Raw genomic sequence first — 21976 nt, 5'->3', positions numbered from 1 at the left:
CATAACTGAGTCACTTTGTTGTACATCAGTAATTAACACAACATTGTAAGTCAATTATACTTCAATTAAAAAAAAAGTTTTCATTCCTTAATATAAAGAAGAGATGGTGGCAATAAGAGAAATGGACCCCAAAGTGTTCTTCCTAATACCTGATGTTGTAGGGGATGAAAATATCCCCCTACAACAAATAGAGAGAAGAGAGATGGTTATTTTTAAGCATACTCCCTGGAGCATTTTAGAACTCTGAAATCACTCAAATATCTGAGTCATCAGCTGTGCTGGATTTCTTGAGTTGTACAATGAGAAACCACCTTTATGCTGATTATCTCACCTCATAAACAAACAGTCTGATAATGAATAAGAGGGAAAACATGAATGTGGGCCCATGATTATCACATGAGTTGAAAATATGCTGAAAACTGAAGTCATAAATACCTTAAGAGCTTATAGTAATATACATATATATAAAATATATCCAACTTGCAAGCCATTTATCAACTTTTGTCCCCTTTGAATGAAATAAATTCTTCCATTGTGGATAAGCCAGTATGCAAAAGGAGATAAAAGTTTCATAGATGGTAATAAACATGTCTGGATATTCCACTATTAGGGATTAATTCCTTTGGCTTAGCCTGGGCCTTGTTTTTAGAGGTGAAGTACTTGGGGAAGGTTAACACGGTAAACCAGGATATCAAGGTTACCATGTTTTAGTGTGATTTAATCTAGTTACAATGTCCCTCTAACTCAAATTACATAAGGAAAATGAGAGACATGGAGTGCCTGTAGGACGAAAAAACAGGAGAGGGGAATGATTTTGGAAAGTGTTGCGCTGACAAGATGTACATGCCTGCCTTTGTACACTGAGAAATTGGCACAGGTGGAGTGTAGAACAGGAAGGGAGGGAAACTGGCTGAAGGACACACGGAGAGCAAGAGGTGGGTCTGCAATGCCCATGAGCACCATACACAAAGCATGAGACTCATCACTTTCCATATTTGGGACACACACAGTAGCAGGGATAGTGTGTCGACCCAGCACTTGTGTTCCAAAAGGAGTTTCTATTGAATTGGACCTATTTGGGGCTAAAATAACCTTTCCCCATGCTGAATTTATATTCCTAAAATCAAGAGAATATTATTTGCATCATCAGCCTGGAAAAATTAAAAGGCTTATAATCTCCAGTGCTGGAGAAAGTAGATGGAAATTCATATGCTTATATATCTTCTGGGGGAGGAGAACAATTTAATAGTGGCTATCCAAATTTAAAATGTGCATACCTCTGATCCAGAAATTTCATTTCTAGAAATCTATCTTGCAGAAATACTAGCACAAATGTATAAGATGTTTTTACAAAGATAGTCAATGTAGTGTTAAGTGGAAAACTGGAGACACCTAAAATAAGCTACCAACTTATTTGGGAATAAGTTAAGAATGGTTAAGTCACTCATAGAAGATATGCCATATTATGCAATTCTGGACAACAATTAAAAGGTGTACAATATATCTACATATATTGTCTTGTTTAGAAGAGAAGTAAAAGTGGGTGGGTGAAAAAAATATTGCCAGGTAACATTTATAGTATGATCAACTGTTTGCATGGAAAGATGGATGAGTGGGTGCAATGAATGGTTGGACAGATGGACAGATAGATGGACAGACAGATGTACAGATGGATGGTGGATGGATGGACAGATGGATTGGTGTTTGAGTGGATGGACAGATGGACAGGTGTTTGGATGGATGGACAGATGGACAGATACATGGATAGATGAACAGAGAGATGGATGGACAGATGGACAGATAGATGAATGGATGCATAGACAGATGGAGAGATGGATGGGCAGATGGAGAGATGGAAAAGTGGGTGGATGGATGGACGGGCAGATGGATGGATGGGCAGATGGAAGATGGGAGGGAAGGTAGGAGGGAGAGAGGGAGGGAGTAGGGAAAGAGGGGAGGGAAGGAGGGATAATATTGGGTTGGGCAAAAAGTTCATTTGGCTTTATGTGGAAGATGTTACAGAACCCAAACGAACTTTTTGGCCAACACAATATGCATGATGGATAGAGACAAGTGTGCATCCAACAGGCTATCATTACTGAGGTTAATGTACTTTCCCCTTTAGACAAATCCTAGGAGTATGTACACACAATAACTTGAGTTAAAGTCTCCCTCCTGAATCATACAGCCTCCTCCCAACTCTGGACCAGTCGTTCTCAAACTTGAGCTGCCTCAGAATCACCCTGGGCCCGCACCCAGAGTTTCTGGTTCCACAGTCAGGGGTGGCACCCTGGAATCTGCATTTCTAACAAGTTCTCAGGTGATGCCACTGCTGCTGTTCCAGGCACTGCGCTTTGAGAACCACTGCTCTGGGTGACACAAACTATTTCTCAGTGACAAATCATAACGTGGGCCCCGGGAACCAGATTTGATACAGACCAGAGCCAACCCTGCTACCCCTTAAGCCCCTCTTTCCAACAGGTGAAGGGGGCCTGATCCCCAGTGTGAGCCCACCAGCCAGCACCAGCCAGGAAGGGATGTGCCCTGAGCCTGCAGACCATCCCAAGAAGAACACTCACCTTCGGAGAAGATGATGTGGTCGTTGCACTCTTCAGAGCTGCAGGAACACATGAAGAAAGTCTCTCCAGACCCCTTTTTTTCCTTCATTATACACTCTGAAGAAGCAGCGTCGTCAAGGACAAATCCATGGTAGGCGATCTTGGGGTCGTGGCAGACCGTCTCCAGTGTGACGTTCTCATCATTCTTTCTCCTGGGGTACAGAGAAGGAGGGGTGAGTATGGTCCCATAGGGAAGCAGTCTGGGCTGTATCTCCATCAGGACATTGTTTCTAACAGCAGCGCTGCCTCCTGTTCTCCATCACTTACAGGTTGTCTCGTCATGTCCTGTGCTTTTCCACGCACTTCAGTCTTTCCTTTGCTTATCTCAGAACCCACTTAGGATCATAACGTGAGGGCTTTCCTTGGAGACAAACCTGTCAGAGAACTTTACACGTTATGCCTTAATTAAATCATTAAAGGGAGGGCGTGGGGAAACAGGAGATCGCTAGGTCCTTGGGGTGACTCCAAACCTTCCATCCTGACCGCACTGTGAGGCTAGCATTGCATCTCTAGTTTGCTGGACAGAATCTAGCTAAATATTACTCAGTCATAAAAAGAACGACATTTTGCCATTTGCAGCAACATGGATGGACTTGGGGGGCATTACGCTAAGTTAAATACGTCAGACAGAGAAAGACAAATACTATACGATATCACTTATATGTGGGATCTAAAAAGTACAGCTAGTGAATGTAACGAAACAGAAACAGACTCACAGATACAGAGAACAAACTAGTGGTTACCAGTGGGGAGGTGGGGAGAGTGGGAGGGTATAAGACAGGCTCAAGGATGGGAATATAGCCAATATTTTGTAATAACTACAAATGGAGCATAATCTTTAAAGACTGTATAAAAAATTAAAAAGTAATAAATTTTGAAAAAAAAAAAACTAAAAAAAACCCAAAACCCCTACCTATCCTTAACCCCCAAGCTACTGGAAAGTCTTGGCAAAAACAGTGGCCATGAAACAAAAGCACCTCCCTCCCTGCCCCCATAGTTGTGTGCCCGCCTGCGTAGGTGGGGGTTTGTGTTTGGTTTTGGTAACAAAATGAAGCCGTGCTGAGTCCTCCGGGATCCCAGGGAAAAGCACGGTGTCCCTGCCTTGTGAAGCCTCCAGAGGCCCCGGGATGGGACAAGGAAGAAACTGTGAGCCACGAAGGAAAGCTGCTCTGCAGCCCTGGGGCAGCTCTTTCAGAGCCCCCTGACTTCCACCCCCCGCTGCCTATAGAACTAGAATCAGAGGGAGGAAACTCAACCACAGTACTTGAGGCTCCATAAGGTCCTCAATTGCTTCCTCCACTCAGTGCTGTAACGGTGTCTCCTGGACAGGCAGGGCCCACTGTGCAAAACATCTGTGGGTACACTGGAGCACAGAAAGGGAGGACACAGTGAAATAAATACAGACTTCTTTGTCCTGCTACTGAAGAGGTTGTCAATACCTGCGACAAAAGAACCACAGTTATGAAATTAATTTTGGTTCTAAAATATTTCTATCCTTGAAAAGGACTTAAGCATTTCACATGGTAAGAGTGCACAACTGGCATTAGTTCAATAAATGAATGAGGGCTTCCCTGGTGGCGCAGTGGTTGAGAGTCCGCCTGCCGATGCAGGGGACATAGGTTCGTGCCCCGGTCCGGGAAGATCCCACATGCTGCGGAGCGGCTGGGCCTGTGAGCCATGGCCGCTGAGCCTGCGCGTCCGGAGCCTGTGCTCCGCAACGGGAGAGGCCATAACAGTGAGAGGCCCGCGTACCACAAAAAATAAATTAATTAAAAATAAATAAATAAATGAATGAATCAGCGAATGAATGAAAAGAACACTAAAACTGATCGTGGGAGAGTACCACCACAGAGAGCAGAGTCTTTTATTCCCCCACTGGGCTATTCCTAAGATAGCCTAGTGTCCAAGTGTGCGTGCCCTGGACACAGACTCTGAGGCTGTGAGATCTCTGGATCTCTGTGCAGGAGCTCTAGGGAGATTCCCCTGCAGGGGCCAAAGGCAGCAATGCTGCACAGAGCAGGGAGGGGGGTCGCGATGAGGCCTCTGCTGACCTCTGGGCAGCTGGGGGCTGGGATGGCCCATCAGAGCTGTCCCAAGCTGAGGCAAAGTGGTCAGGCGTTTGGGCCACTGCACCAACCAGTCCTGGGATGCTGGCTGCTGGTACAGAGAGGCTGAACCTGCCGGACTCCAATGAAGCAGCTCGGGGAGCAGACAAGAGGAGCACCCCTGGAGGGCTTGGGGTGATCCCTCAGCCCAGGGTGTGCACCTCAGTGCTGCATGGGCGGGGGTGCAGGACAGCATCCCTGGCACCTCCCTCTCTCCACATCCAAATGTGTCTTTGCCCAGAAAGGTAAAAATAACGTTCACTGTATTTAATCTTTAGGGCTGAGACACAGAGGGCACAGAGAGGCTTCCCCACATGCCCGCATCTTCTGAGACAGCAAAGCTTCAATGCCAGGGATGTGTGATTCACACTCCACCCCTCGGACTTGTACTGGGGTAGGGAAACTACCTTTAATGAAAAGAGCCTGTTTGGGTGTAGAAGTATGTTCTCACCTCCAGTGGATATTTAAGTAAAGACAGTCAGCAGAAAACAGGAATGAAGAGGAGCCTGGGGTCAGCTGGTCTGGGGTCTGAGGCTTCCTGCCCCAAACCTGACAAGCGGTCCTCCATCCTCTCGAACTTGGTCTGACCCTTCCAGAGAAGGAAGCCTGGCCCACTGGCGGGAAACCACGACTGAGAAAACGTTTCAACTGATCCTGAGTACAAGTCTGTCTGTCCCCTTGTAAATGCTGTGGGTCTCCTGTCCTGCAGAGTTCTGCACGACAAGTTGACTATATTTTCCACTTGAGAGCCCTTCAGATCTCTCAACAGAGCCCACGTCCTCTTTACTGGACCAGCCATGGCTAACTGCCCCCACCAGCCCTCAGATGGCACGCTTCTGAACCTCGGATCACACTCGTGCCTCTGCTCTGAACACCATCTCTGTCAAAATCCCTTTTTCAAAACCACCACTCAGAGCTGGACACAAGTGCAGCTGGCAGGTATGGCAAGCTGCTGTGACAGATCTTTAGCTGTTAACATTCCTTTAGTTCTTACGAACCTAATTCATGTCCTGGTACGTAGGGAAATGTGCCAGGGTTTCAGATTTATCATCAAGGCTGAGTATACACGGTCCAGAGAAAGTCTCAAAAGACTCCTTCCAAAAGGAGCGGGGCAAGATATCTGGGTTTACATGCTCATTTGCAAATGGCCAGGAGACACAGAGGTTACTTTAAAAAAATAGCTGATAAATTGAAACCATCAGAATAAGGCTTCAAAATGTTATATTTCATTAATGAATGTGTAGTTTTTTATAAAATAAGGACTCTCTTAATGATCTCTATTTTTTTTTAATCTCTGGCTTATACTCCCAATTCATAACTATGAGTTAATCAAATGATTCATGAGCACCCACTGTGTGTGCGTGTGTGTGTGTGTGTGTGTGTGTGTGTGTGTGTGCGTGTGCGTGCATGCCTGGCAAGACGGGAGGATGAGGGAGGAAGGGAGGGAGGGAGGGAGGGGAAAAGGGAGGGGGGAGGGGGAGGGGAGGGAGGGGTGGACAGAGCGAGGGAGAGAAGGGGATCTGCTCCAAGAGGAAGATGTGGTCCTGCTCCCAGAGGAAGACGCAGTATTTGGCCCAGCAGTGGTGTGAGGCACTGGCCAAGGCTTCTGACTAAAGAATAGGTTGTCTCCTGATGCCAAGTCACTTCCCCCGTTTTTGACAAGTGCGTCCCTCTTGCAACAGCCCACCTTTCATCTCCACGAAACAGGACTGAGTTTGTGTCAGAAGAACAAAGCTCCTGGCGTCACTACGGGGATCCCAAGGGGTCTCAATTAAATGACTAGTGGCAAATCCCTCTCCTTGACACAAGGAATGGTTTCCGGACTTATAAATAGTAAAGGTGCATGTGTATATTTGAAAATGTATAGCGTATCTCTAGAAATTACACTGAATGACTGAAAAAGAGATGCTCTAAAGGGAAGGGAATGGGACAGATGTCGAAGTTTCGGGCATGGAGACACATGACTATGTACCACGAACGCACACTGCTTATAAAAGGGGAAAGAAAGGTGTTACAGGGCAACCTTACCAGACAGCCACGCAGACCTCTTGCGGCTTCTCACAGATGGCCGTGATGCTGCAGTTGCTCCAGCAGGACTTCTGGCTGTCACAGGTGGACAATCTCACATCACAGAATTTACACAACTGCGGCAACTTGACGGCACCATTGTCAGTGACCATCATGTCACTGTTAACTGGGAGGGAAAAGAGATGCATTACATGATTAACCAACACAATCAGCTGCCAGTGGATTCCTGATACGATGCAATTTCAAATGAACCTGGTGTCAGAAGAATGAATGCGGAGAAAGGCCACATAAGGCCTCCACATCAGATGAGAATTCGGTAATGAAAGCCAGGGCAGCGTGGAGATGGTTGGGATGGAGGAGGTTTGGTAACTTCTTGCCTTTGTCAGTGAGCGTCATAAGGCACTCTTTCTACAAAACCCTCCTCATTCAATCCAGAGACAGAGCTTGCGTTGCCCCACTGCATGGTGCTGGGTGCTGGTGAGCGTGCCCTTAAGGAAATTATAGTTTAGCTGGTGGATGGACACGAAAACAGACCAGGGCAGGGCAACCCAAAATGAAGAGAGGCACAGAAGACATGGGAGCCAGACGAGAGTCCCCACCTCATGGGCAGAGAGGGGTCCCGAGGAGCAGAGCTGTGACGTGGGGAAAGGGGGTCGGCCAGCTCGGAGGAGACCCTGGGGGTGAGGTGGGACTTTGCCATCGCTTTCCTGACCTACACCCGACAGAGCTATCCAGGCCTTCTTTGCAAGAGCCTGGCTCTGCCTGCTTCCTGTTGCCTTGAGCCAACTCAGTTGATAAAGTGTGTCTCCTAGACACACACACACAGGTGAGGCCTGGAGTCCCACAGGTGAGTGCCAGCAAGCTCCATCTCAAGGGTCTGCTGTCGGCAACCTCTCTGACCTCATCCCTCCCACCACCACCAGCCGCCCTCTTAATTCTTCACTCGCTACCTTTTAAGACACACGGGCCTTTCCTGGAAGAAGCCAAGCTCCTGCCTTCCTCAGGCCCTTCCCTTGCTGTGCCCTTTGCCTGCCTTCTTGTCACCTTCCTGATCTCTGGTTAAATGTCACCTCTTCATCCTAAAGCAGCCCACAAGGAACCAACATAGGGTTTTGTTTGATCTTCTGCACAACCTCCATCACTCACTGGCTTCTGCTCCATCCACCAAAATGCAGGCTCCATGAGGCCTTCTCTGTCTTGTTTCCACACTGCTTCTCCAGGGCCAAGAAGAGGGGCTGTCACATAGAAGACATCCGAACAAGCGTACTGAATCAATGGTGACTAGCTAATACACGAAGGAATGAACACAAGAAGTTCACATCTGGCCTTGGCGCCAGGTGGGAAGGGACAGAGAGCTTCCTCCCTCCCCTTGGGGGAGTGTGATGATACACTCAATATTCACTCACATTCACCAGTAACACTGAAGACACACAGTCCTTGGCAACACATATCTGCATGCTGAGAGGTGCTAAAAAGGTATAACACCCCTTCCCTCTTTTTTCCCTCAATGAGACCCTTTTCCATTGGCAATGGTGGTAACTACAGGCATGAGTTTGGAGAGTGAGACCACGCTATTGTCAACAAACTTGAACGCAAAGACACTTCTTTGCTAGACTAGGAAAGATTAAGCACTCAGACAGCAGGGGGCACTAGACCAGACTCCATCAGGAAGCAGGAGGGTGCTTCTCCCAGGGTCACCACTGGAAAGGCCTGAGCAAATCTTCCTCGTCCTCTTCTGTGTTAAGGACGCTCCAGCCTAAGTCCCGATGCACAGCTTCCAAGACCTCCCATGGCCGCTCCCTGCCCGTGAATTCTAGTTTCTGTCACCGACACTTTGCCACGCAGACGTCTTTGTTGCCTGGGCACAGCACCTGTTTCCTGGGTCTCTAAAAATATAAACCTATATAAATTTAAGATTTGCTTTCTTGTGGTACATTAAATATAGAAGCAAAAAAATAAACCCATTCATCCCTCTCAGGCCTCAAGTTCATTTCAGGAAGTGTATTTTTAGGTGACAAACTATTTTGAAATTCTCAATGTCTCCCAAACCAAGAGCTCTAACTAAGCTTAGCTAAAAATACAGGCCACAATGCTCTCTGAATCTTGTGTTCCATTTGGGACTAAGACAACAATGAATATATATATTTTCTACAATGGTTAGATTTGGATCCATTTGTGAAACAGCTAATTTAACCCTTCAGGCTTCCCTACAAGACATAGGCAAGGCAAAACAAACAAAAAAAAGCTAGGCCAGGTTCTGTTTGTTTGATTTTTTTAATAGAGTAGTTTCAGACAAACATCTCTTTGCTGGTTAGAAAGTTGCTGTTTTTAAATATAAAATCAAGCCTCCAAGACTTGGAATTCAGCCTTCCAGCATTTTAGGATTTTAGCCTCTATTAGTGGTTATCAACTTTGGGGCCATGTTGGAATCCATCACTTAGAGCGCTTAAAAAACTCATGAAGCAGCCCCACCCCCACCCCGGACATGCTGATTTAATTATTCTGGAGAGTGGCCTGGGCACCAGGTCTTTTAGAAGCTGCTCAGACAATTCTCGATTCTCGCGTGCAACCAAGGCTGAGACCCTGACCTGGAATTAGTTGGAAACGACATAACTGGCACAAAACAAATCAGCACAAAAATACCCTCCCTGCCCCCAACACACAAACACATATATAATGTATGTGACAGTGGTGGGGTAGCCCCTCAGTAAAGCTGGAAGATGTTTCCTTGTGAAAAACACACACCTAAAGCCACGCGATTAGCACTTTGACACACTGCTGATGGAAAGGAGTCCTTCCCTGGGCTGGCAGATCCTTTTCTAACAGAAGCTAAGAAGTGTGACAAAAGTGGCAGAGTCAGGAGTGATGGGAGAGAAAAAAGCCAGATGTGACTGGTGCTGGGAGCTGCAGTGGCAACCACAGATGTGTGGACAAGTATAAGTGCTTTAGATCTGATGCCTGCAGAACACAATGCACAGGGAAGAGACAAAAAAAGGGTCATCAAAAAAAAGAAGAGAGAAAGAAGAAGAAAGAGGGGCCAGTAGGCTGCAGGGCTCAGGGGGCTGGGAGACAGGCAGATGCACAGCCCTGCTACCAGATGGAGAGGCCAAAAAAGAGAAATCTCACGGCTGAATTCTAGGGAAAAGGCAAAAGGACAACTTGACTCACACTTGGAGGCACAGGCATGTGGAGGGAGGGGGGCGTATACAACAGAACTTGTCCATATTAAGCACCTACTATGTGCTAGTCAAGGTGCTACGTTATCACATAGAGCCTCCTGAGTACCCAGCGAGGGGGCCCCATTTTTCCCTTTGTTACAGTAAAAGCTACCACTGCTAAGGTGAGCAGACTTTTTAGCTTGACAAGCTTTTTTTTAATTGGAAAAATTCGAAAGCCTTGACACAGGGCATAGTCACTGCCATGCCCCCACCCCCACCAGGCACTCCATACTAGCGGACCCAGGAGGCTCCTGATCTGGATGATTCCACCAGCAAATAGCGTCCAGCCTCCATTTAAGGCCAGTGTTGTCCTTTGTGAACAGGTGCAGTGGTGGGATAGAGAGAGAAGTGCAGGAGCATGGCTCCCTTCACCTTTACTGGGGGTCAGCTAATCTTGATAAAGGCTTTAAGTACTCACTTTGGGGCGAGGGGACAGCGAGAAATGCATACAAGCTTTTGCTCACGGTTTCAGAGGCTGGTTCACAGATTCCCTGAAAGCCCATAGCCCCAGGTGAAGAATCTGAGGCCCACCCCGGAGTCCTCGCAGGTCACTGAGAACATGCTGGATAGTTCAAGGCTAATCAGAGTGGGGGGCAGAGCCAGTGGGGCAGAACGTTGGGGGGGATGGTGATTCACTCCACTTACAACTGCCTCTTGTGCATTCCAGTCCACAGAAAAAGCTACTGTCATCGCAAACAACATCGTATGCTTAATACATAATTTTTGTGAAGCCAAAGGAATGAAGAGTTAATGCATGCACCTAACTAGCCAGGAACAAAGATATTTCTCTAAACAACAGCATAACAAACACCACCTAATGAACCCTATAGCCAACCCCAAACAACTTCAAAATTCCTTCCAACGCAGGTTGGAAAATTACTCTCTTAAGTGTCTTCAGTTAAGATGATCTCATATTAAGGTGTATTTTCCTGCCTAGGGACGCTCTGTGAGCAACTGACCATCCTCAGTGAATTTTCTATCTGTAACAGGCAAATGAGCTCTTCGTAACGTTCTCCAGAATGAGAAGATCTCTCACCTGGAAAGCCAGCCAGTAAAGGAAGTGAATGAGGACGGCCTCCTCCAGCATATGACAGTATCACATGGCCCATCACATGTCACTTCTCTTCAAACAGACCCATAAGTAACAGCAAGACCTTCAGTCTAGATCACACTGCCTTCCTCATTTTAGGGCACATTTTCCCCAAACTCACTACCTAGAGACAGAGGTTCCGAGTCTTGAGAATAAGAACTAAGTAAATGCTTAGCTATGTCTATTTCTGGAATAGTACTACTGTCTTTGAAGGTCATAGATGAGCAGTCTAATAAAGGTTAGATTATCCCAGATAAATATTAGGAATTTTGCATACAAATTGTTACTCCGTAACTTTGGAATGGTGTCTACTATTAGCTGAGCTATTAGGTAAAATCTCAAAATTCCACATATAATCCCAAACACTTTGGCAGAAATGCATTCACGTATCTTTGAATTCCTGCATCTATCTACTGTTGTTTTATGGCATGTTTTGGGGGCATTTAGGAATTCATTTATTCTACAAACACCTGTGGATGTCTTGCTTTGTGCTATAAATTTCATAGCAGGATCATTAAAATTGATATAACCAAGTGCAGCATCTCAAAGAATAATCCACGGCAACTGGCAAACAAAACTCACTATGATTCAGAGCAGTGCTCCTCAGATATTAACAAGCACACAGATCCCTTGAGAATATGTTAAGCCCACTGGGGTATGTGTATGGAGTGTACTGGCTCATGCAATGGTGGGGCTGGCAAGTCTGGAATTTCTAGTGCAGGCCGGCAAGCTGGAAACTCAGGCAGGAATCAGTGCTGCAGTTTTAAGGCAGAATTCCTTCTCCAGGAAACCTCAGTTCTTGCCTGTAAGACCTTCCAACTGATTGGAGGAGGCCCATTCACATTATTGAGGGTAATCTACTTTCTAGAAAGTCAAGTGATTGTAGCTGTCAATCATCTACCTTCACAGCAACCCCCAGATACGTGTCTGATGAAAGAACAAGGCACTAGAGCCTCGCCAGGTACTCGCAGGTACCATCCAGGGTAGGACAGCGACTCTGTCCTCAGCTGGTGCCGATGCTGCCTGTCCATACTTTGGGCAGGAAGTTTGCGGAGAACCCAGTTTGTGGCTGGCCATGATTTCCCTTTCTCCACGCATTCTGGATCTAGCAAAATCGAATACCGATTCCTCCTCACCATTTTTCCAGGCATGGTCTCCTCTTATAGTTCTTTCCATCTGCTCTTCTCTTGCTCCTGGCCTTGTAAACGATCGTGGACCCAGAGGTTCTGATCACCATATGGGCCACAATGGAAAGACTTGTTCTCGGCAAGAAGGTTTTTAAGTGCAGTTGGCATTTCAGAGTCAGACACAGAGGCAACCATCTGGCAGCCAGCCGCCATGGTCTGCGATGCTGGCAACAGACACCCATGGCCCCCGAGACCCGGTGGGACCAGTCTACTGGACTGTCACACGTGCCATCCCACCCAGAACAAAGCATCCAGTCAAACAACTCACAGGGCCCTTCATGACTCGTCATGAAAGAAAGCCATTCCCCAGCGAGTCAAATAAATTGGCTAACTGCTAAATACAAACAAAGAAAACAAAAAAAGACCCTCGTAATTAAGTCAAAGATAGTTTAGGAAGATTTCCCTTCTCTGAACTTCTATTGCATACTTGGAACTTCTAATACAAGGCGATACCTTATTAGTTTTTAAATTGTATTTTAACCCTCATCCCTTAAATAATTATAAGTATATTGAAAGCAGGAAAGGAGGGGCTTTTCTCCAATGACAGTCCCCCAAAGTCTCTGGGAACCAGGATCAGTACTGGAGAAACCACCACTAAGGTAACTGGGAGGCCAGAGTCTGGTTTTGAGAGGCACAAGAGGACAGATAGGCATTTGATTGGGAACAGAGCATAGACCAGGAGAGGTTGAGCAGAATGAGGGATCTAAACAATCTAGGGGCAGGATCTCTGAAGACAGCGAATTATTCAACAAACACGCATCCTCTGTTTTACAGATGGACAGAAGATGAGGTACACGATGTCTGAGGTGTGTACGCAGGTCATAGCATGGCTTGGCCAAAGCTGGATTTAGAACAGGCAAGAAGATAGACGAGGCATAAAAAATGTCCCAGCAAGAGCACAACAGGCAAGAACAGAATCCAATTTTGCCTATCTAATCTCATTATAGGACTATTCCCTTCTAAAAATGAACTGAAGAAACTCAATGCCTGGTTTAAAAACTTAAAAGTCAAGGGCTGGTGAATAAACCACTGAATCTGGACAGTTGTAGACCCTCTTAATAAAACTCCAGCCTAAATTCACTGTTATGTAGGTAACTGTGAATGACCTGGAAAGGAGGCAGAGGTGTGTGTGTGAGTGTGAGAGTGTGTGTGTGTGCATTTATGTGTATAATTCCCCACCCTCTGTGACTTGTTCAACTGAGGGAACTTAGCTTTGAGGGTTTCTTTTTTTTAGCCCTTTTTGGCTCATAAGTTTAACAGTTTACTATGGATGGTTTTAAGAGCTGTATAAACATAAATTTGTAGCAGATTAAGGAATTAAGGGATGTTTCAAAGGGATTAATTCAATATAGTACTTTAAATGGAAAACTTGATTGTTCCTTTTTTTAAATTTTATTTTTTTATTTTTGATTGTATTGGGTCTTTGTTGCCGCACACGGGCTTTCTCTAGTTGCGGCGAGCAGGGGCTACTCTTAGTTGCAGTGTGCGGGCTTCTCATTGCAGCGGCTTCTCTTGTTGCAGAGCACGGGCTCTAGGCATGCGGACTTCAGCAGTTGTGGCATGCGGGCTCAGTAGTTGTGGCTTGCAGGCTCTTGAGTACAGGCTCAGTAGTTGTGGCACACGGGCTTAGTTGCTCCACGGCATGTGGGATCTTCCCAGACCAGGGCTCGAACCCATGTTCCCTGCACTGGCAGGCGGATTCTTAACCACTGCGCCACCAGGGAAGTCCCTTGATTGTGCCTTTGAACTAGGATTTTTTAATTTTGATTTACAAGGAAATATTAAAGGAGTTATATATAGTATAAAACAAGCTGTAACTGAATGGAAAAATAATTGCTTTTTCCAGTGACAAACATAAAATAACTGAGCAGGAGTTTCACCTGCATCTTCCCTATTTAACACTCCCCGGCCCCTCTAATTCCAAATAGCTCCCAAATAGGCATGCTCTGTTTTCTTACTTATCCCTGAATTTCTTGGATCACTAAGGAGTGAAATGCAGTTTGAGTTCTCAAACAAGTTGTTGAATTTGCTTTTTTTTTTTTCTTTTTTTTTTGATATATGTCCCAGAATCAGGTCATATATCAGGTAACAAAACCCAAACATTTAAAATGATTCTTGCAGATGGAAATATCTATATTGTTGCCAGAGGCAGTATTTCAGAATACAGTCACTTCTGCCCTGTTCAAAGAGTTGAAACACTTTTAGCACTCTCAACTTTTATAGAGATCCTTCATCTTTAACAGGGATCTCATGGATAAAACACCCTTCTGAGAGCTGGACAGAGGTGAGCAGTCTGCAACAAATACCACCATCCGTACTTGCCAATCTTAGTTTATCATTGAGAAAGCTCATTTTAACAGTGCATTTATCTGGCAAATCCTAACTGTAGAGTTTTTGAAATGAGCCAAAACCCAAGAGCATGCAGGGCTGGGGCTGAGGAAAAGAGGAAACAAGTTGAAAAAATGAAGCCATATCATTGCACATAGGATGGTTCATCAAGTGAAGATTAGACTGTGGCGCTAATTCATAGTCTGTCAAAACCATAACTTTCCTGCTAGGAAGGGCTTTAAAATTGGCCCTTTACATTTAGTAATAGTAACTGAGAAAACAATTCTCCCTCAGTTGATATGACTTGGATGGTGGACTGTAGCAACAAGGAAAATAACCCAGAGATTATTGAAAATAAAAGATGATTAACTAACTCTCTTAGTGACAGTCAAAACAACATTGGTAAATAGTCTGATAGAGGCAAGATAATGAGCACAAGATTTATGGAGCATTATCGCATTCCAATTCAGCTAAAATCATTTGTTACTTACCAAAAATATTAGCCAACATAAACAAACATGCATCATTTATCTGCTCTGGAAGAGCCTTCAAATTAACCCTTTATGGAAAGGTTGGACAGAATAGGGCATGGTTCTTTTTTCAAGATGCTTATGATCCTACAGGAAATAAAAAACTTGCACAAAAATGATTTTTAGCAAAAGAACTTTGGAAACGGTTTACCCAAAGATATGCTTTTCCATTAAGTTATTTATTTAGGAATTAAACAGTACTTTAACTCAAAATGCTGAGGCAGCTGAATGCAAAATGCCAGAACTAATACAAAATCCGATAAGAAGGGATTTTTCAAAAGGTAGCAACTGTTTGAGAATCAGAAAAATAGGCATCTGGGTTGAGCCGTTTGCTTCAACCGAGCAAGGAATTTGGTCGGAATATCAATCTCCTGTGAGATCCAGCTTTTACATTTCTAAATTTCTGTGGTGGTTTTTCCCTACCTCTCTTCCAAAATGGGCTGCAGTGTCCTGATGCAGGCCCGGTGCCGCAAAGGTTTTTCAATTACAGTTTTATGAAGTATGTGAAAATATCAGTCAAAGCAGATGATTCCCATATTCGTGATCTGGAAAAGGGCTGAAACACTACTGCACTCGGGAGAGGTACTCCTTCAGATGGTGAGTCTCAGAGGCTTGGTTTCTGGCAACGAAGGAGCCTGGGGCTGGACCAGGCTGGGAGATGCTGCAGCCCAGCCAAGTTCGCTACACGGGGGTTGTGGGCGCGGACAGCCCCCAGATGTATCGTTTGGCTTAACTTCTCTTCTTTTTCAAATGTGAACCAAGTTTGAAAATGAGGCGATGTCACATGAAAAGCTGGATTTCCAACTCCACTTAAGAAAATAAAAAGACTGGGCAACAGTAGGCAACATCATCCCATGACAACCATATCTGGCGGGGAGGGGCGGTGCCCCCTCCTTAAGTCGGCCTCATCCCCGCCGCTCCTCTGTGTCTCCTACCCCTGCCCCTTTGGCCACCTGAGCGTACCATTAGTGAGTATTTAACATGTCCATTCGATTCTCTCTTCCCATATTAGAGGTTTCACAGGAATGTAAAAATTCATGATTAACTCTCTAATATGGATATTTTCCAATATGCATTTTATTCTCTAATGTGGATACTCACATTTCAGTTCAAGGAAAAGGAAAATTTTCTCCTTTAGAAATCAGATCTGTGTGGGATAAATGATAATAACAACAACATGATAATTTCTATTATCACCATTTATTGGATGCAAACCAAACGCTTAGTCCCGTGCTAAGTGCTGTAACGATTAGTTCATTTACTCATCACAAAGGCCATGTAATTTTGTCATCATCATTTTATAGATGATTAAGGGTCAAAGAGGTGAAATAACTTATGGAACGTCAACGAGAGACAGCCAAGGAGAGACAAAGCCACAGGTCATATGTAAGCCCTCATCCCTCCTGATATGAACAAGAAAATAGAGATTCCCCTAGAGGTTTAAGAGCAGAGCTGTACACTCATTCCAGCTGAAGGCAAAGACTGAGTGTGGCCAGCTGGAGCTGAGGGGAGCAGGTAGGGGTGGGGGAGCAGTATGTTTCTTAGAAGACAGTTTTGGTTCTCTGCAATTACTTCACTTATTTTATTTTAGGATACGTCTATAATAAGGGCAGGTTAGTAAAGTCCAAGAGTTCTCAAGTCAAAGACTTGAGTGTGAGTTCAGGTTTGGGGGCCAGCCACTTAACTTCTCGGAACCTCCGTTTCTCGATCTATGAAATGGTACTTTTTAGGGTCAAAACAAAGAGAAAACATGCTTGACGTACATGTGAAAACTGTCTAGACGGTAAAAAGTGCCACACAAGCACTCCCTGGAACAGAAAAGGAACAGGGCAGGCAATGCTCTCTCTCCCAAAAGAAAATTACAGGAAAGGCATGACAATGACAAGACAATTAAGAGTCTGGTAAATCTATTCCCACTTATCAATAGAATGCAGCAGTTTGATGACTTCTAAGAAATCTTTCAGGACATCTGAGTAAACAGACAAACTGAAATATAATAACTTTTGTTACTGAGATGATCCAGAGCTTTCAAAGAGATAGAATGAAGTCAGTCATTGTTACTGTAAAGTTCCCAGGAGTGCTTAGGGTCTTTAAACAACCCTTCTAGAACCAAATAACCTGGTTTTGCAATATTGTTCATAACCAGCTTAGGTCTCGCAAACAGGCAGTAAGTTGAAGATCAAGTTCAGTTCTCCAGTCCTCTGCCGACCCCTGCACAACATGCAATAGGCCAGAGCTGATCTGCTTTGGCTTTGCGACACCTAGTGTGTTACCTGACAACGTGCTGATAAAATTAGTGAGTTTTGACACTCAGAGACGGGGAGGCAAGGAGGCGCCTTAAGACTCTGGAATTCTAACATGTTGAAATAAGCTTATGTTTGGCTTTCTCTGAGAAAGAAAGAAAGGAAACAAAACCAAGACACTTAGATTCACAGCTGACCAGAAAACTGGAGGACACCGGCAGCAACTTTACTAGATGTTTAAGTGTCTATAGTTAAGAAGGAATGCCATTCAGATGTATGGAAAGCAACAGTCCTTAATCTCTTCTCCTTGAGGCCACTTAGTCTCCTAAAAATTAATGAGGGGCTACTGCTCTCCGAGTCATACTGGAGAACTGTCCAGGCTGGGAGTGGAGAAAGCTCCAGATGACAGTCAGCTGGCTCCAGGCTCCAGGGCAGTCAGCCCCTCCTCTGCCAGTCAAATACTGGGTCGAACACGATGATTTTTAAGGTCCTTTTCATTTTGGAAAATATTCACAATTCCACTCCCAAAGTCATGAAAGCTGAGCAATTCAAACATGTCCCAGCACTGACCTGGCACCCCTACTTAAATAGCATGAGATGCCATGATTCCGTTTATATAAGAAAAATGGCTTCAAGACTATCGTTCTGTTTTGTTTTCTCTCCTAATGAAGAAATCCACTCTGTGCCACTTCTCAGCACGCTGATGAAGGACCACATCCCCCCTTCATGAGCACAGACTTAAACCTGGTCAGGGCAGCTGACCCGTCTTCCAAGAACAAAACTACAGTGTCATTCGTGCATCATAAGGTTGGAAGGAAGGAAAATGCTGTCAGGTGACAGAGGGTCACTTTCCATTCAGCCCCTATAGGCATCTCCTCTAACTTTACAGGGGATGTGGAGGAAATTCTGATTTAGAACAGGCACTTTAACTGTAAAGTTTCAAACGACAACCTTCAGCATTAGAAACATCTACGGTTACCCTGGATCTATTCTCTGGGATCAGCTTGAATGATAACCATTAATAACAGGTATGGTTATACCAAAACAGCCTTTTGCTTGCTCAATGCCTTGATTACGTGTGACAGTTAATGAAAGATCGGTATGACTGTTCCCATTTACAACAGGGAAGTGTTTAAATAACTAGCTGAGGCTGGCAGGCAGAGGCTGGCAGCTTCATGAGGGCAGGACTGTCACCTCTCTTGTTCCGGGACAGACAGCCTCAGCCCAGGTCGGCCACATACTGGGGGGTCCATAAATGTTGGCTGAGTTAAAAGGCCAAAATTCAAAATCAAGCTCCTGCCACGATGCCATCTATTTAAGGCTGATTCTCCCCAAAATGCAAATGAAGGAAAAGAAATACAGTCAATTTTAAGGAAATGAAAGTAAAAAGCACTCCTAGTCTCAGCATTATGTTAACAGAGACCCAATTCTAGAACTTGTGTGTAGGGGGTACTTTTAATGGATTAGGCGCAGCCGAACGACCCTTGACTCGCTGGCATAAGAAGAGCAAAAAGCACGTGGAGATTCAGTTTGGTTTCTAAGATAACACGGCCCACTTTTAAACCTCCCCCTACATGTTGTTCAAGCAGAGGAAGTGAAACGAAAAAGAAACAAGTTTCAAGCACTGTTAAGCCTTCAAGAAAGGACAACAAAGTGTAGGAAATCTGAAACAAAATCTGAGAATCTGCCCTTAAACTGGGCAACTTGGCTTGTTTTCTCACAGTGCAGCTGGATGAGAAAAGTGAGGTGGTCTCTGCCCTTCCTGGGCATCACGTGTGGCTGTCATGACCTGACTGTTATTTACAGTAAACAGTGTGAAGGGCTCTGGGGAGGTAAGTAGCTGCGATCTGTACGATGCTATCTTCCAATGAGTGAGAAGTCAATAGCCCTCCCAGCCCTGACAGTCCCACTCAGGCTGTTGAGAAGAGAAAGCAGCATTTACATGATGATGTTTGATTGTCAATAGGCTGCAGGAGGGCCAAGATAGATCCCAGCACTCATTTTATTTTATTTTACTTTTTAAATTTATTTTAACCAAGTCTAGTTGATTTACAATGTTGCATTCATTTCTGCTGTACGGCAAAGTGATTCAGTTATATATATATAAATTTTTTTAAATACTGTTTTCCATGATGGTTTACCACAGGATACTGAATATAGTTCCCTGTGCTATACAGTGGGACCTTGTTGTTTATCCATATTATATATAATAGTTTGCATCTGCTCATCCTCAACTCCCCCCCCACCCCCGCCTCCCTCTTGGCAACCAAAGTCTATTCTCTATGTCTGTGAGTCTGTTTCTGTTTTGTACATAAGTTCATCTGTGCCGTATTTTAGATTCTACATATAAATGATATCATATGGTATTTGTCTTTCTCTTTCTGACTTACTTCACTTAGTATAACAATCTCTAGTTGCATCCTTGTTGCTGCAAATGGCATTATTTCATTCTGTTTATGGCTGAGCAGTATTCCACTGTATATATGTACCACATCTTCTTTATTCATCCAGCAGTCATTTTAATATGGAAAAATGAGAACCACAAAGCCCTGGAAGTGCGTCTTCTCACTTGGTACTGGAATCCAATGGGCTGCTCCCAGCTATGGGCGATGGCCACCTTTACATACTGAAATACCATTCAGTACGAGGGCTCAGGGTGGAGTACACAACTTCAACTATGACATGTTGTGAATCACCTTTGATTAGGAACTCAAACTACAATACTTTCTAGTTCTTCAGAAGACTTTTTAAGCAAGCTCTTGTGTGCAGCTAACTTTGGCATCTTTGATTTGCAGTCAAATAATCTCATTCATTAAACCTACCCAGTGCTGGAGTGAAGGCCAAGATGTGTAAAAAGCTACATAGTCCCAGAGGTAACCGAGAAAGTACCTTCTGACTCCACAGTCTCTTACCCATCTTAGTCCTATCTTTTTACCAACACCAACGGAGCTGCAGTCTGGCTCCATTTCTTGTGGAGTCGAATTTAAAAACGTGTGTCTATAAATGTAAAAAGAGAGAAGTAAAGATGAGAGATGGTGGGCATGGGGAGGTGACAAGCAGCCTCTAGTTTTAGGGCATTTGAACTTGCTGTTCCCTCCAACCAGAACGTTCTTGCCCCAGACATCTGCCTTTTTCCGACAGGGGTGTGACAACCATCACTCTCTACTCACTTGTACACACAGACTTCATGCTCCAGAATCGTGAACACTGCCTGGCATGTGGTAGTTGGTCCTCCATAAACACTTACTGTTTCCAGTTTTCTGTTTCCCTTAGTCTTCTAAAGTCAAGTTTCATATCCCTTCCTTAGGTTCCAAGAGAAACCTTCTACCCTCCTGATAAATTCCTCTCATTTGTAAAAAATTAATACGTATTTGCTGGAATAGGAATAAAAATATGCTCACAGAGGAAATAGGGGAAAAAGATGTATTGGACCCAGGCACGGAGGGTATAAATAGTCATGGCAGAGTTTAAAGAAAATGAAAACCTCGAGGATTGGTTAGTCAACATTAGCTGTATAAAGAAGTCAGTTCAGAAGTCAAAGAGTGATAAACAACAAGGTCCTACTGTACAGAATGGGGAACTATATTCAACATCCTGTGATAAACCATAATGGAAAAGAATATGAAAAAAATGTATATGTATAACTGAATCACTTTGCTGTACAGAAATAACACAACATTGTAAATCAACTATACTTGAATAAAATTTTTTTTAAAATTATTTTTGGCTGCATTGGGTCTCTGTTGCTGTGCATGGGCTTTCTCTAGTTGCGGCGAGCAGGGGCTACTCTTTGTTGCAGTACATGGGCTTCTCATTGCGGTGGCTTCTCTTGTTGCAGAGCACAGGTTCTAGGTACGCGGGCTTCAGTAGCTGTGCCACGCGGGCTCAGTAGTTGTGGCGCACGGGCTCTAGAGCACAGGCTCAGTAGTTGTGGCATGTGGGTTTAGTTGCTCCGCAGCTCGTAGTATCTTCCCAGACCAGGGCTCGAACCTGTGTCCCCTACATTGGCAGGCAGATTCTTGACCATTGTGCCACAGGGAAGTCTCTTCAATAACATTTTTTAAAAAGAAGTCAAAGAGAGTTTCTTTCCCAGGAAGAGCTGGCTCACAAAGGTGGAGGACCAGGGGCAGCCATGAGAAGGTGCTTCTTTCCGACACACTGTTCTGAAGTTCAAGGACATTATACGGGGTTGCACTGTGTAACCTGGTGCCAGGAGCACACACGGCTGCTGACATTTTGATTTAAACTAACTAAAGTTAAATAAAATCACACCTCCAGTTTCAAGCAGCACTAGCCATTTTCAAAGGCTTAGTAGTCGCATGTGGCCAGGCTAGATTTAGAACATTTTTCATCACAGCAGCAAGGTCAACTCGACAACACTGATCTAAAGAAATCCCAAAAAACCTGGGTTCCTCAGCTTCCAAGGAGCTCTGAAATCAAAGGCTCCAAGGGATATGGAAGGAGAAGCAGGGCAGAACCAGAAAAGAAGTCCCCCAGGAGAGATGTGCATACTGGCTAAGATGTCCTTGGAAATTAAAGCTCGATCCTGACTATCCTGATTTCATAAGGAATGTGTTTTATATTAAATGATTGGCCATCTGCAGTATTACAACTGAGGAAGGGACAGAA

The 21976-nt window shown here is 44.6% G+C and overlaps 1 protein-coding gene across 1 annotated transcript in view; it reads right to left on the bottom strand.

Moving 5' to 3' along the window:
- TGFBR2 (transforming growth factor beta receptor 2) overlaps window positions 1-21976 on the bottom strand; it is a 93502-nt gene that overhangs the window by 52120 nt on the left and 19406 nt on the right. The window contains exons 2-3 of the mRNA XM_029244217.1: window positions 6752-6917; window positions 2580-2770 (exon numbers count right to left, since the gene is read on the bottom strand). Of these exons, the coding sequence (XP_029100050.1) occupies window positions 2580-2770; window positions 6752-6917 (357 nt within the window). The remainder of the gene's footprint in view (window positions 1-2579; window positions 2771-6751; window positions 6918-21976) is intronic.

This window comes from Monodon monoceros, unplaced genomic scaffold (assembly GCF_005190385.1).
Source record: "Monodon monoceros isolate NGI ecotype Baffin Bay Population unplaced genomic scaffold, NGI_Narwhal_1 Super_Scaffold_3, whole genome shotgun sequence".
NCBI lineage: Eukaryota > Metazoa > Chordata > Mammalia > Artiodactyla > Monodontidae > Monodon > Monodon monoceros.
Note: the sequence above shows the minus strand (reverse complement) of the source record. Positions and strands in the feature narration are given on the sequence as shown.